Here is a 15,452-nt window from a genome sequence, read left to right as displayed (position 1 = left end):
CTTATTAAATGCCCTTTCCATTCTACATTCGCAGTATTCAGTCTGCTCTCCCCAAAACAGCTCTGTGCTCCATTTCTCCCACCCCAGAAGTCCTGTAAAATCCCTGATGCTGACTTAACTCAAGTTCTCTTTGGCCTACTGTACTACTGCATTTTTAAAATGCCTACAATACTTCTGGGTGGGTATTAAAGAAAAAAAAAATGAGGATCTAGATATTTTGCATCTTACTAGGCTGCAGCCAATATTCTAATTTGGTACAACCAAAAGAGCACGCAAACACGGCAGAGTTAGCATCATCCCACTGAGAAATACTCAGCACTTTGTTAAAGTATCCAATGGTCTTCAACAGCAATACAACCCCCCCCACATTTCAATTTGTAGCCTTTTAGTCAAAGAAGACTTTTAGTAAAAGAAGGATAAGACGGAACCATACATATCATTCAAGCGTATCAAAAGGGGCAGACCAACATAAATATTTCATTTGTTTCCACCACCATAATTTCTTCTCTACAGGTAAAACAGATGAGATGAGACATAGAGTATCTATTAAAACTGTAATATACAGATGTTGTATAAAATTTCAGCTGTCCCGAAACAAACTTCTTGGGAATTTTCTCAAAGATGGGAGGTCATAAGGTAAAAAAAACTTTAGAAAAACTGAGAGTCACGAGATTTTTTTCTAGAGCTTGTGTCTCAACACCTTTCACTTAAATGTAAAACTATAACCTTTACCACACTTTCTCTATTACTCTGGGAGTGAGTCAGCATAGGATAGGATAGGATGGAATGGAATGGAACAGTTTTCAGTTGGAAGGGACCTACAAGGAGCATCTAGTCCAACTGCCTGACCACTTCAGGGCTGTCCAAAAATTAAAGTGTGTTATTAAGGGTATTGTCTAAATGCCTCTTAAACGCTGACAGGCATGAGGCCTGCCAACCACCTCTCTAGGAAGCCTGTTCCAGTTTGACCACTCCCTCTGTAAAGAAATGCTTCCTAATGTCGAGTCTGAACCTCCCCTGGTGCAGCTTTGAACCATTCCCACATGTCCTATCACTGGATCCCAGGGAGAAGAGATCGGCACCTCCCTCTCCACTTCCCCTCCTCAGGAAGCTGTAGAGAGCAACGAGGTCGCCTCTCAGCCTCCTTTTCTCCAAACTGGACAACCCCAAAGTCCGTAGCCACTCCCCATAGGACCTGCCTTCCAGCCCTTTCACCAGCTTTGTTGCTCTCCTCTGGACACATTCAAGGACATTCACATCGTTCTCAAACTGTGGGGCCCAGAACTGCACACAGTACTCAAGGTGCGGCCGCACCAACACTGTATACAGCCAGATAATCACCTCTTTTGACCAGCTGGTTATACTGTGTTTGGTGCACCCCAGAACGCGGTTTGCCCTCTTGGGGTGCAAAGGCCACACTACGGACTCATACCGAGCCTGCTGTCGACCAGCACCCCCAGATCCCTTTCTGCAGGGCTGATCTCCAGCCGCTCCTCTCCCAGTTTATACTTGTGCCCAGCATTACTCCATCCTAGGTGTAGGATCTGGCATCTGGACTTGTTAAATTTCATCCCATTAATCATAGCCCAATGCTTCAATCTATCTAGATCCCTCTGCAAGGCCTCTCATCTCTCAAGAGAGTCAACAGCACCTCCCAGTTTGGTACTGTCAGCAAACTTGCTAATGGTGCATTCAACTCCTGCATCCGCATCATTTGATAAGTTCATTGAGCAGAACTAGCCCTAGAATTGAACCCTGAGGAACACCGCTGGTGGCTGGTCACCAGCCAGATGTAGCCCCATTCACCACAACCCTTTGAGCCCTGCCATTCAGCCTTTTCTTTACCTAGCTCCCTGTGTGCCAGCTCATCCCACAGTTGGACAACTTGTCCAGAAGGATACTGTGAGAGATAGCATCAAAAGCCTTACTAAAATCCAGAAAAACTACATCCACCAGCTTTCCTTCATCCCCTAGGTGGGTGACCTTATAATAGAAGGATATCAGATTAGTTAAACAGGACTTTCCCTTTGTGAACCCATGTTAACTGTGCCTGATGATTGCATTATTTTTCAAATGCCTTTCAATAGCACCCAGTCTGATCTTTGCAATTTTACCAGGAACTGAGGTCAGACTAACAGGTCTGTAGTTCTCTGGGTCTTCCCTCACACCCTTTTTGTAAATTGGAACAGCACTGGCTAGCTTCCAGCTAGCAGGGACCTCCCCAGACTCCCAAGACCTTTGGTAGATGATCGAGAGGGGTCCTGCCATAACATCTGCTAGCTCCTTCAGTACTCCTTCAGTTTGCTGGAAAACTTTTTGAAAGAAGCAAGTAGGAACTCAGCCAGGTTTCTTCCCTGTCTCACATAATGTGCCTGGTACTGACTAAGCAATTTCAGATCTTTCCACCAAGTAAATGAAAAATATATTGTAGCAAGAGAGACTTCATGCCTTTCACATTTTAGATAGATAGGACAATCCAGACCATTATCACTTTAACCTGTGCTTCTGGAAAGCGTTTTATTTCAGGCAATGGTAGGTGAGAAAGAATGACTTCTCACATAGACTACTAAAGATGTAGTTCAGTGAAGACTTTAAACTGGCGTAAGCCAGCCTTGCTGATAAAGGAAGTCATCTTATCTTTCCCTGTCTCCTGACTGATCATTTCCACTCCCATGTGGCTACTTTTCTTGGGCCAGTTACATGGTGAATAGCATTGGTAAAGTGATCCCCCTGAGCAGAAGATGACAAAGAGTAGAAAACAGAAATTTGACTATTTAAGCAACATAAGCAAGGGAAGGAGCAATGCAAGAATGAGCTCCCCTGTCCAGCTCCAGCTGTACACTAAGGTAAGCTCCATCTACATCAGCATTTTGATTTGAATCAGGAGCATGCCTCCAAGGTGTACCTCCCCACACTCTCCACTTGCTACACTTTGGTTCACATACTGAAATGCTCTCAGGGAGTACAAACTAGAGTCCTTTCAAATGAAGTTAAACCAGAATATATATGCCCCAACTGTTCAGGGTCATTTGGTCCTTGGGACTGTAACTATTCTGAAGGAAAATCCCAGCACAGACATCAGAGGCTCAGAACCAACTTTTTGTTTTATAGGTAGGCACTTATCAGGCCACAGTACTTGGCCAGAGCAGTCAAAGAGTCCCTGGAGTTCTGCTGTCAAGAGCTAACTGCCCAGCTTTTCCTAAAATCCAACTTCCTCTCAAACGTGTACTTGAGAGAATGAAGTAGGGCCACATAGGATGAAATATTTTTTCTTTTTTTCAGCACCAATAGAACTGCAAATTAATGTCATTTGAAAGGGCAGAGACTCCTAAAAGAAGGCTGAGAGATCATGCAACAGAATGATAAAAGGGAAAAATATAAAATCTGTATTGGGTGGATGAACTAATGAATCCTGATAAGGATCCAGTTGTTTAGTGTTGTCCTATTTCTTATTTTTAAAATGCATTAATAAAATCCAGGCTACAGTTCTCTTGCTAAACCATGTACTTCTTTAAATGACAATGTCTTCCTGCCTTTTGCCTCTGTTCCATTAATCTTCTCCTTTAAAACATTACTCCAATTAGACTTTATTTTGGTGTCACTGATACTCTTGCTTTACAGCTTCTCTTCACCTAGTTTTGCTTCTTTTTCTGCTGCAGAAAATGTAGTCAGTTCATGGATGAACGAACAGGAATATCAGGCTTGTTTTGATGTAGACTACAAATCTGCCAACACACAAAGTATTTCTTTGCAAGCAAAGACAGTGGACAGAGAAAAAAAAAATCTGTCTAAGACTTAATGAAAACTTAGGGACTGACATATCCCAGTTCTGTGTCAAGACAGATTTGTTTTTAACTCTCTTGAGAATTGCTGACTCCATCCCAAACCTCAGGATTCCTAATTTAAATCCTTCTATCTCACTGTAAAGTTTTTCAAAGTTGATGGTTTTTACTGTAATCTGAAACAAAAACATGTCAGATGCTTCCTCTTCCTGAACTAGCTTTCCTATCTTACCTACTCTTGGTCCAAAATGACTCCTACTTCATCACTAGACAGATTTATTTAGAAGGCTCTCAGAAAGAACATAGAAGCAAGAAAATAACAGTAACCAAGCACAACCTGTTACCTGGGATATACACCAAAGGGTGAAGGCACGTGAGAAAACAGAAGGGAGGTAGTCATAGAAAACGTACTTTAGGGCATAGAAATTCATATGTATGTTAGCAAAAGGTGTATACCCTGACTGAGAAACACATTGTGATGACCAACTTAATGAATCAAGCATCAAGGAATTTTTTATCAATACAGCCTATGGCAAAAGCCCATCTCCTTATTGTGTACTTGAGGGAGAGGAGAAAGGGCAAAACTAATGCAATAAATCATAAATGGCTCAATGGTTTTTGCTGAACTAAACCACGACAGCTGGATTGCAGATAGCAGCCCCAGTGCTAATGCTGCTATATGCCATCACCATGTTCTCAGGAGCTTTTGTCTCTTACCTGTACCGGACTACTGTTCGGAGTCTTACTGCCCAGTAAGAGAAATTCTGGCAGAGTTGGAATGGTACAAACAGTGAGAGATCATCCCTAATGACTAGGATTATTTCAGTCCCAAAGCTTAGTCAACCTTAGCTCCAAGTTAATTCCCTCCTTTACCATTTCTCTCTAACCCTTTTCCTCACGAGAAAAGCACCTCATGTTGCAGGTGACTGAGATGCAACTGGATGCTATAAAAACCAAAATGTCAGTGCCTGAATTGTAAGTTTGCTGCTTTTCCATTTTCCTTCCACATCCTTGTCTTTTATTTGAAGTTGCAAAAATACAGCTTTGGAGTCTTTCAGTCCCATTGGGCTAGTTTCATTTAATTTCAATTTAACTGAAGACTGTGTTTTAAGGAAAGCCAATATTCTCTCTCTTTGCTCATTTAATGAATATCCCACTTTTATTTGTACTTTCCATTGAGCAAGTAATTATGAGTCTAATGTATAATCCTTCTACAGGTAATAAAACTCAGGAGCATGGAAATGCCATTCAGAATGCAGCCCTGCTGCCTGAAGATTGCGCCACATGTGATGACGAGGAAGATACTTTAGCTAGTTTATAAAATTTACAAAAATTAGGCTGTAGCACTGTGCAGAAAATCAAGTACACATGAAATTGTTCATATTACAGAGAACACAGCGTGCCCAAACATGCATGTGCTACAAATACAATGTTTCTTAAACACTACAAATAACTGTGTTTCCAGAATTGAAGTGATCCTATGTGTACAATACGGGATTCCTTAGCTATTATTACACGAGTTTGATACGAACTGTAGTTTCAGCAGTCTCCAGCTAAAACATGCTGGATTAGCTTGGGTCAACCCAACCACAAAGCTTTTTACACAGTTGAAACTCTGCTGAATGCCAGTTTGGTCTTGCACTCGGTATGAGAAACTAGTGCAAGTTTGGTCTGTGAAAGACAACAAATTATTCATTTCAAAAGCTCCTGTTTGGTCTTCTTTTAAACCATTAATTGCCCAGAAAAGGGAACTAATAAATATTGGTTTCCTGTAATTATTGGCTCATTGAAGCTTTTTCTGAATCTGAGGCATTCATAATGCCTCTTTATTATATGGATATTCTGGTATTTAACATGAATTGAGATCAAGCCACAGTCCTTTCCTCTGGGAGGGCTGGAACACTGCCCTCCTCCCTTTTTTTTTTTCCCTAGCCATGTAGGATCTTTTTTTTTTTCAACTTTTTAAAATTTGTTTAAAAAATTGGTTTGAAAGACACTGGAAAAAATAAGGAAGACACACGTACACACACAAAGTATGACCCCATAAGCCTTATTTTCACAGGGACAGGCTGAAAACTTCATCATCTATAAACAGCCAGAAATTGAAATACATGCATGGAAAGGAAAAGGTGTCTGGAATATAAAGGTGTCCTTTTCCATTGGGGTACAACTCAATATACTCAATACTAGCCCAGAACATAAGATTAATGCTGATTCTATAAAACCATACATCTTCTAATGAAAACACAGGAATATCTTTAGCCAAGACAGAAGCAGAGGGTACTGAGGTAGTCTCTGAGTGTGATTTATTTTCCCTTTTAAAAAACAAAAAAAACCTCTAAAGCAACGAGCTGAATATTTTGTTTCTTTACACCAGGGACTTACTACAGCAAGTAATAGAAGAAGAAAATTTATTCATGGGGTTTTTACTGACTGTAATTGGCTGCCAACTGGATCAGAGGTATTTTACCACAAAATAATTGATGAAAGGAGGAGAGGAAAGATACCCAAATTGGGCCTCTCCTAGCCACACTTCCCTCTCTAACCAACGGATAACAGAGCTAGAATCTAACTCCATGGCTTGATCTTAGACAACAACATGGGGATAAGAAGAATGTGGTTAACATTGGAATTCTTTGCTTGTGCTCCTCCTGCCTTTTGTAACCATCCACATTATCAAGCCTCAGCTATCTTACGCACTGTCAGCATCACATACAGCCATCTGTTTTTCACTTGGAGTGAGTTTGTCCTTTTAGCATGGTGACATATAGTATCAAGAGGTGGGATAAAACATGGGACAGTCACTCAAGAGCTAGTTGTCCGCTGTTCTGGTGGATTTAGGGCGATGATTTCCGAAGAGATACCGAATAGTTCCACTACATTTTGACCTAAAGCCAACAAACAGTTGACAGTTTTGGCTAGAATGTGTGTTAACCTTTACATCTGCAAACCTAAAAGAGAGAGTGAAAGTCAGATGATGAAAAATTATGAGGTATGCGTAAAGTCTGTTCAAATACTTGCAACTTAATTTTCCACATTCCTTAAAATTCAACTCTATATCTATATAGACAGTATCTTGGGTGTGGCTAGAGTTACCTCTCCTTTTCATAAGGTCTCTTCAAAACTTTCCTCCCTTAAATAGTTAGAAAATATCACAAGTAGCAAAACCAAGTTTGTTGTTGAATCAGTTTGTAACTCTCTGCAGAACCAGGATTCACTTAGAGACCTCTGAAATAGCAGCATCTATGTGCATCATACCATAGAGTTGGCATGCTTATTCTTCCAGTGTAAAGGACTATTACTTTGTGTTCCAACAGACAGAATATGCACCACCAGGCTGGTCAATTTATTGTTGAGATGAAGCAACAAAGATTTATATAGCAACCAGTTGTTATTAAACATTAGTTTGTAGGTATAGATACACTGAAAGAGAAAACCAAAGGAAAAAAAATATGCACCTGTTGGGTAGTGTTCATTCACTGGCCAGCTGTCAACCTGAAGTGTGGCGTTGCCACCATTCCTGGTAAAGCGTACCACGTGGTATTTGCCATCATTTACAGGTGTGCTTTCCTCTTTAATAGAGATGTCCACTGTGCCAATATTGAAGACTACACCAATCTTGCCTTGCTCCTAAAATAAAAGAAAAAAGAAACAAATGCTTGTAAATTGCTGCCTATTAGGAGAATGTTCTTGGCCTATAAATCTCTAACGGGTAATTGTGCCAGTAGATGGCACTGAAGAATACACTGAAGCACTGTTTTGAGCCGTGTCAGGACATATTTCATAGGCTCTACTTCAATACAAACATTGTCTTTTGCACTCTTTACAGCATTCACCTGAACATAGTGACTCATTTGTTCCCTTAAAACAGCACAGAAGACAGGTGAGAAATCAGGCAATGAAAACCAGGAGATGTGGATAAATAGTTACTGGAGCAACATCTCTACTGATTATTAGTAGTCACTTATTCAGTTGTCATCTGAAATGCAGCCACAGGCAGGCTGTATCCCAACAACTGTTTTGTTCTGTTATTCTGCTTGGGAAACAAACAGTCCCCACCCCAAAGCAAATAACTGTGGGATCCAGCAAGGAGAATGCAGTTACAAGATGGATGGAAAAAATGTAATTAGCTGACTTTGACCGCCTGAGGGAAGCTAATTGCTCTTAAACCAAACGGAAAACCTTCCAGACTTTCAAAAGACAGGAGTAGCCACAGCCTATTACTTTTTCTACATCACACCCCAAGCAATGCCTTACCAATAAAGCAGTACTCCATAGTGTTTTCCCTAAAACTTTCCACCGTCACTGACTGAAAGGGAAGAGCAGGCAAAGCCAGTCGTACCAGCCATAACGCTTGCCCCTGCAGCTCCCTTCATGTAGTTCCAAGTAACGACCATATTCAATGACTTTAAGTTGTAAAATATGCACCCAGAGTATATTTGGATATCCACATTTAATACTACTGATTTAAACAGTGCAGAAATTCCCAACACTGTACAATATACAATTAACAGGAATGCATCTTCAAGCCCTCAACAAGGAGAGGCATAGTATGCTGGTGTTGATGTTTATGAAGGTATATTAGGTGTACTTCATGGATTCAAATCTGGTGCAGAGAGGCAGAACTAAAATGTATCATATAGAAAGCCAATACATTTGCTAGCCATCCATGCTGTAAAATTGGCAATAGCTTTGTTAACTCTCAATAGAAAAATCAAGGAAGAAACAACAGAGAGTAGAAGGCCGTCTCGTATAAAAACAGAGCCTCTTTGAAACAGCACTGAGGTATACTAAAGGGGCAAGAGACAATTTTGTTACTGTTATTACCTTACTAATCTACCTGGTGGGCAAAGGACTTCAGGGCTGTTACCCTGACTGACTTCACTACATTGTCATTAGCAAATCTCAGCAATAAGAAAGAAACCTCTCCTCTTGTACTTGAGGGCCACCTCAGATTCCTCTCCTGGATTTACTCCTGTCTCCTGGTATCAACAGACCTTTTCCTTAAAATCCCCCATGTCTTCCAATTTCTCACAGAGGCCTTTCCCGATTCCTGCTTTACCTTACATGTCAAGGTTTACTCATACCAAAATACTCATCACAAGTTCTTTATATCTTCAATACCTGTCTCTTTTTTGACTTTTTTTTCCTAACACCATTCCCCTTAATCCTCAGACTACAACACTGCTATTAGGAAAGGAAAACAAACAATCCTGTTGCTGAAGAGGTCATTAAAAAAATTGGACTGTGCTTTGACTACTTGAAGGTTAGCACTGTAACAGCAAGCACCCTGTTTTTTCTCTTGTTATAATGGTAAATTTTAGACTCTGCTAAATGTATGCTGGATAGCAACAGTCTTGTACATTCTCACTGCTATGCTTTGGATGGACTTCCCTTCAAGATATCAATAATCTTTTTTCATTAGAACATGGGGTAAGTGGATTGCAGCTCCCAGCAGATGCATGAACTCAGATACCATTTGAAAAAAATCAACCTTTCTTCTCTTATGCTACCCAAAAAATAAGGGAGTTTTCAGTGAACAGAGATTTATTTCAGGTAAAACCATTGCTGGCACAGCTTTACCACTTCTTTGACATATGAAGTAAGTGAGCTCCCAACACTGTTTTAGTGAATCTTTTGCTGGCAACCATGTAATTATCTCCATAGCAATTAGCAAAGAACAAGATTAATTTTTGCTCAAAGAGTCAAAGAATGTCTGCTGACCGGGTAACCTGGCTACTGACTCCATGTGGTTTTGCAAGGTGCTGCCTTATAATCAACCTCCTGGACAACCTCTCATACAGCTTTTCAATCGCCATCAATACATCAATCTTCTTTTGCACACTGCAGCCACTCTGAGAAGAGTCCACCTTGGTGAAGGCATAATGTGAGCAGGTAAGATGGAAGAGCTGTGCCTTGCCTAATGGAACAGATCTCCACCAACACAGAAGAGGAAGGGATTAAGGGGTATTCAACACAGTAAAAGCTGCATACCTTCAAGCCCTGCAGGCTTAACGAGGCAGAGATAAAAACTTACAAGTGGGGAAAGGGATGGTGGGAAGTTTAGCTAATCTCCCCTGCAGAAGGAGAAAATGTTTCTGATCTCTCTTTTCAGGAAAAGGAGATAGCCCCTTTTGCCATTCCCTTTCCCCAGGCTTGAAGGAAAAACCCTATTTAAAGGGCTAGTGATAACCCATGGATAAGAGGGCAAACTGGAAAAAGTTAAGATTCTGGAAGCGGAGGACTGCAAACCACCAGTGGCCTTCAGTCTGCTGGAGAGAGGAGGAAAATGAGCAAACTGGTGCCCTCCCCATCCCAAGCAGATTGCCAGCCCCTCCCACAGCCAAGAGAACACAGCCCTTCTAAAAGGAGTATAACACTTTGTTGCAGCTGAGAAAGGCAAAAATTTGTCTAAAAAAAAAAAATCATGGGCCTGACTGAAGGCCTGCTCCAGATCTCTTCAGTCCCACCTTAGGCAGAGCTCCCTGTGACTCTTTAACATGAGTTCTGCAGAAGCACAACTTTATGCCAGATTCTGATACTCTTATTTGGACTGAGTAGGAGCTTGTCATGAAAATGGTTCTGTTTCAATTACCAGGATAAAACACAATATAACAATATGCCAAAAGCAAGGCTATTGAAGACAAACTGCACACACAGACTTCAAGATGTAGTTTATTCGTGATATTTTATACCTCCAGGGCACCAGACACTACGAAAAAAGCAACAATTAGTTTATGCTTTCCTGGCAGAAAAAAAAAAAGTAAAGCAAAACCCAAAGAAAATCCTACAGCAAAGAACAGGGACCATGGACACAAGGGGCAAATCCAGAATTTATTTTCAAGATCTCTTCAATTTCAGTTTCCTACACTACAACACCTCATTAAAAGCAGCTTTTACCAAGACCTACCTTCCTTCTAAATCTGAAAGACAAGCTTTACTGTTAAACTTTAACACTTCATGATGGACGTGACCTTTCATTCCTTTCCCCATACATTCAGCTAGTAGATTTTCTTTCCACATTACCAAACACAGGTATTAACTAGACCAGTAAGTATGTGACAAAGAAAGATTTTCCTTTGAGTCACTATCTGTAATGTTTATTTTGTATTTAAAGAAAAAAATTCCTAACCATACAGCAAGGGGAAAACTGAATACGGAGCCCCACAGAGTATGCACGTTACATACTCCAAAAGGGCTCAAGAGAATTTTAACAGACAGTGTGCATTTTTTCTTCTCTGCATTGGTATTCGCTGGGCTGCCCCAAACACTTTCTGTGAAAAGGTGACCAATAATTAATGTTTTTGAAACCTCCAAGCGACATCAAGTGCTGGCACTATATCTTGGAAAAATGAGAACCATTTTATTTATAAATAATGAAGTGAACTCAGCATTCAATCTGTATTTTACTTCTCCCCTTCTTTATTTAAGGCTACTGTGCCAAAAAGGATTTTTAAAGTTCCTCAAGAATTTATCTTTTGCTGATTTGTCCCATAAAATCGCTGCCCTCAAAAGCCACATTACCGTTTCCTCTCTTACTTATCTCCTTCTGGAGATAAACTTCTGCCATGATGTCTCTAGGACTTCAGGCAAATAATTATGATCACATAATGGAATGGTTGTAGACAAATTATAAGAACAAAAAAAAGCAAAATACTAAAAAGAATGTACAAGGCCTCACCTTGACCTCTCTATTCTACACCATGTCCTTCCACAGGCTCCTGGCAAAAAATTTCTTGTTATATGCACTGTTACCAAAACATTTTGAATATTATTAAACGATATAGTGGCTAATCTACAGTCTGGATCAGGAGATCTGCAATCTATTGCTTGCCCTTAAGCATTACTTCACTTTGGGCAACTTTTACCTTTCTGTGAAACGGATTTTTCATCTGTGACAGAAGGGTGATAGCCACCTATCTTTCCAAGCTCTACAAGCCCTGTAAATCCAGATATATTTTACTTAAACATTGATGATATCTTGACAATCCCAACCCTTTCAGCCCTGAGAACAGCTACAGTCCAAGAGAAGCAGGTCCTAAGGTTTTCTCACCTTCTACTTTCACCTCCTCCAAAACCCATTCCTTTCCTCTAAAGGGACCTTGGGAACATTTCTGAGGTCTGACATTTTTGCAGGTATGTTTTTTCTTTTGTTTCCCTCCACCCATGCAGAACTAGAGCCTGTCTGCATGCAGATTGTCAGGCCTTTGTTTTCTCTGTGCTGTGCCTTTACATTTTGAAGGCATCTGTCTTTCTGTAGCAGACCAGGTGCAAAGAAAGTCAAATGGGGGTGGCAGTGATTTTGTAAGATGAGCAGTTGGAGTGTGTTAGAGAGGACACATACGCGAACAGACACATGCACTGTGTGCTCTGAAAAGGACTTTACCTTTGGGCCTTCTTTTTCTTAATCTAAAATTCAAATCATCCAGACTGAAAGTATATAGCTGTTCCTTGTGTGCAGAAAGCCATTTCATTTCAAAACCCAAAAGAGAGAACCCCAGGCAACAGGACAAATCCTACTCTCAGCTGCATCAATATGAATCAATAGCTATTCTGTTGAAGAAACTTGATTCCTACTGATGCAAGTGGAAGCAGAGTTTATCCCAGTATCTTCATGTTGTTTTGTTTCTTTTTCTGAAACTAAGTATAAAAGGAAAAAAAAAAAAGCATTTATAAAACATAACTGAAATCCGACAAGAATCCCAGGATAACTGTGTTTTTTCACACTCATTTTACTTCATCATTTTTTAATAGTCACTACTGTGCAGACTGCCGCCTCCTCCCACCCTGGCTGGCTCCAACATGACTAGACATCAGCCCAAACCTGGTGGACAATATTCCTAGTTACTGCTTCCTGAAGATCACTGCTGATTTTGCTGCTCTCATTTGAAAGTGATACAACCTCTTTCAGTAATACAACAAGCCATTTTGCACTGTAGGAAGGTTTTGTAAACTACTACTTTTTTTCCATAGATGCCACACGCATACACTTCAACTCTGCTACCCTCTAAATAGAGGAAAATTGCTTTGTTTTCTTATAACCCCAAGCACTGCTCTTCCTGGAATGGCTTCCTTCTACTTAGTCTCCTCAGACTTGCAGTCTATGTTTTTAAAAAGAGATAGAACTTTTATTTCTCCCTCTTTGGAATTTTTTCCACTTTATTCTTTAAGTCTTTCTTTGCTTGATTTCCTTTGGGGATTTTGTTTGCTTACTTGTTTGCTTGTCTGGTTGTTTTTTATTTTTGCTTTGCCTCAAACTTCATTCTGGATGTTAGTCCAGCTGTCAGATTGCTCGCTTTCTGTGATTTGGGGGACTTTGCACAACAGTGCTAAAAGTACAGAGGTATCCAGCAAAACTGAAGGTATAGATATATATTCCACAGAGGACATTCACTATTTACTACAACATCAAATCACTTCATGTGAACTTTCACTGTAAACAGAAACTCGAAGTCCTTTACTAATTAGAAATGTAGTAAAAACCATCATTGTGCTTAGAAGACCCTTCTGAGCTGCAACTAGAACTAAATGCATGGCTGGACAGTCCTTTCCAGTATATGGATACCAATGGATTTAAGAAGGGGAAATGTTAGAACCTGTATTCAACAGAGTATAAGGCAGTTACTTCTACTCTACTCTGTCTGGTTATATTTAATGCCATTTTAAATACCACCAGGAGGTAAGTCTGAAATCAGAATTCAATATATACAAAACTCTAGAGTTGGGTAAAGGGACAGCTTACTGGATGAAGTCTTTTTTTTTCATCCAAATAACGATGGCAGGGAAGGCATGCTCAAGAACCAGTACAGCCACCCTGGCAAATATAATAAACAAAAGCAGCAAATGTAGTTAAAGAAATGATAGGCACTGAAGCTCACTTGACTCAGAAGCTTTTAATCAGGGTTCCAACACTTTGCAGTTATCTTGAAACATGAGAAAAATGTTATTAAGGTGAAAGGAAGTATATAGGCCAGCTAATCTTTGTCGATTTTTGAGAGCTATTATAAGGAGCAGTAGGGCGTTTTTTGTTATATACTGCTTGTTACTGCTTCTTTAAGGTGCTGAACCAGATCTACTAAATGCCAGTTACAAACCTATTTATCAGAGAGAATGATACACACACAGGACAACATAAATAGAAAATATTACCGTTTGGGGCCATGGTTTTTAAAAGAAGCAATTCTCACAGATACATAATTTATAAGGCTAAAAAGGACAATTGTTATAATCTAGTCTCCTCTAAAATTTTATATGAGGCCATATATCTTGTCTGAATTGATTCTTTGTTGAACTATAGGATATATTTTAGAACAACACTTATTTGCAATTTGAACATTTACAGCTGAGGAAAGAAGCCTCGGAATCATTGCAGTTGCTTCTTTGATGAGATTGGCCCAGTGTTGAACATGGTCAAAAAGGCAAGTGGAATGTCAAGAATTATAATGAAAAGGAACAGTGTACAAAAATAAAATCTCTGTTATAAGTTAATGATGCACCTTTGACTTTAATTCTTGAACACAGTACACAGATCTGTACAGGCTGTCTCAAAAAGAAAAAGAGGAGATATAAAAGATTCCCCACTTGAAACTGTATATATAAAACCATAAAAAATAGAGATGATTCAGCACTATGTTTTTTTTAATAACTCAACTACAAATATGTAAAAAAATCATCTGGTGATAAAGTTTAAGCAAAGAAAGTACCTTTTGAGACAGTACATGACTGAATTGTGCAAGTCACTGTCACAGGGTATTTCGGATGCTTAAGATACATTCAAAAATAGACAAATTCATGGGAGGAAAGTCAATCAAGAGCCATTGAATACAACAATGTGAATATAACCTTCTGCTCAGCAGTTACTTAAAAGCAGATCACTACCGTTTCTTTTAACTTTTACTTCCTATATTGAAAAAACATCTAGCACCATACTTCTATAAATGACTTGCAAGACTGTGATCAAGTCAAAATTTTCTTGAAGGTTCTTACCGATTCTTATTCATATTATAAAGTGAAATACTGAAATTGGCAAAGATTAATGAGAATCTGATCTTTTTCATTGAAGCTTTAGAAAGGGTAGTTTAGACAAATATCTGCCACAGCCAGGCTGCTGTATTTAGTCCTGCCTCAGAGCAAGAAAATGCTAGAGCAGATGACTTAAAGTTCCAGCTTCATCTTTCTGTGACTGCAAACTCTCCCCCCAGCTTTACAGAGCATAAGGGAAAACTACTCAGCTGTCTAAGTTTCTTACATGAAAGCAGGTTTTCCAATCTTTTATTTAATCTTCCTTGTGGCCTTGAAACTCCATCAGTTTACTAATACCTAACACCAGAAATTTTTACCTTTAGTTTACAGAAATTATAGAACCACTGTGGTTTTTATGTTCAAAGACCACATCATACCTTTTGGCCACAATCTTACCATGAGGGCTCATGTTTGAGGCTTATTCACCATGACCAACAGTCTTATTCAGGAGTGCTCTCTGGGAGTGTCCCTTGCATTGAAAGATGACATCTACTCTTTGTTTTGAGACACATTACATTATTTAGCTCAAGTAAAATGTATACCAATTTCCTTGTTAAGACTTACCAAGCTTTCCAAACTGCCCTTCATTTTTTGCCAGTTGACTGTTTCTGTGGGACACAGACTATTAGATAATACTTCTTTAATGGC

General features: G+C 39.6%; 1 protein-coding gene across 46 annotated transcripts in view; it reads right to left on the bottom strand.

The window, feature by feature from the left end:
• NRXN3 (neurexin 3) overlaps positions 1 to 15,452 on the bottom strand; it is a 1,052,972-nt gene that overhangs the window by 136,394 nt on the left and 901,126 nt on the right. For all 46 annotated transcript variants that reach the window (XM_052782846.1, XM_052782845.1, XM_052782867.1 and 43 more), the window contains one exon: positions 7,241 to 7,412. In XM_052782846.1, coding sequence (XP_052638806.1) covers positions 7,241 to 7,412 — 172 coding nt within the window. The remainder of the gene's footprint in view (positions 1 to 7,240; positions 7,413 to 15,452) is intronic.

Source organism: Harpia harpyja, chromosome 3 (assembly GCF_026419915.1).
Source record: "Harpia harpyja isolate bHarHar1 chromosome 3, bHarHar1 primary haplotype, whole genome shotgun sequence".
Lineage (NCBI taxonomy): Eukaryota > Metazoa > Chordata > Aves > Accipitriformes > Accipitridae > Harpia > Harpia harpyja.
This window is presented reverse-complemented; position numbering and strand designations above follow the sequence as displayed.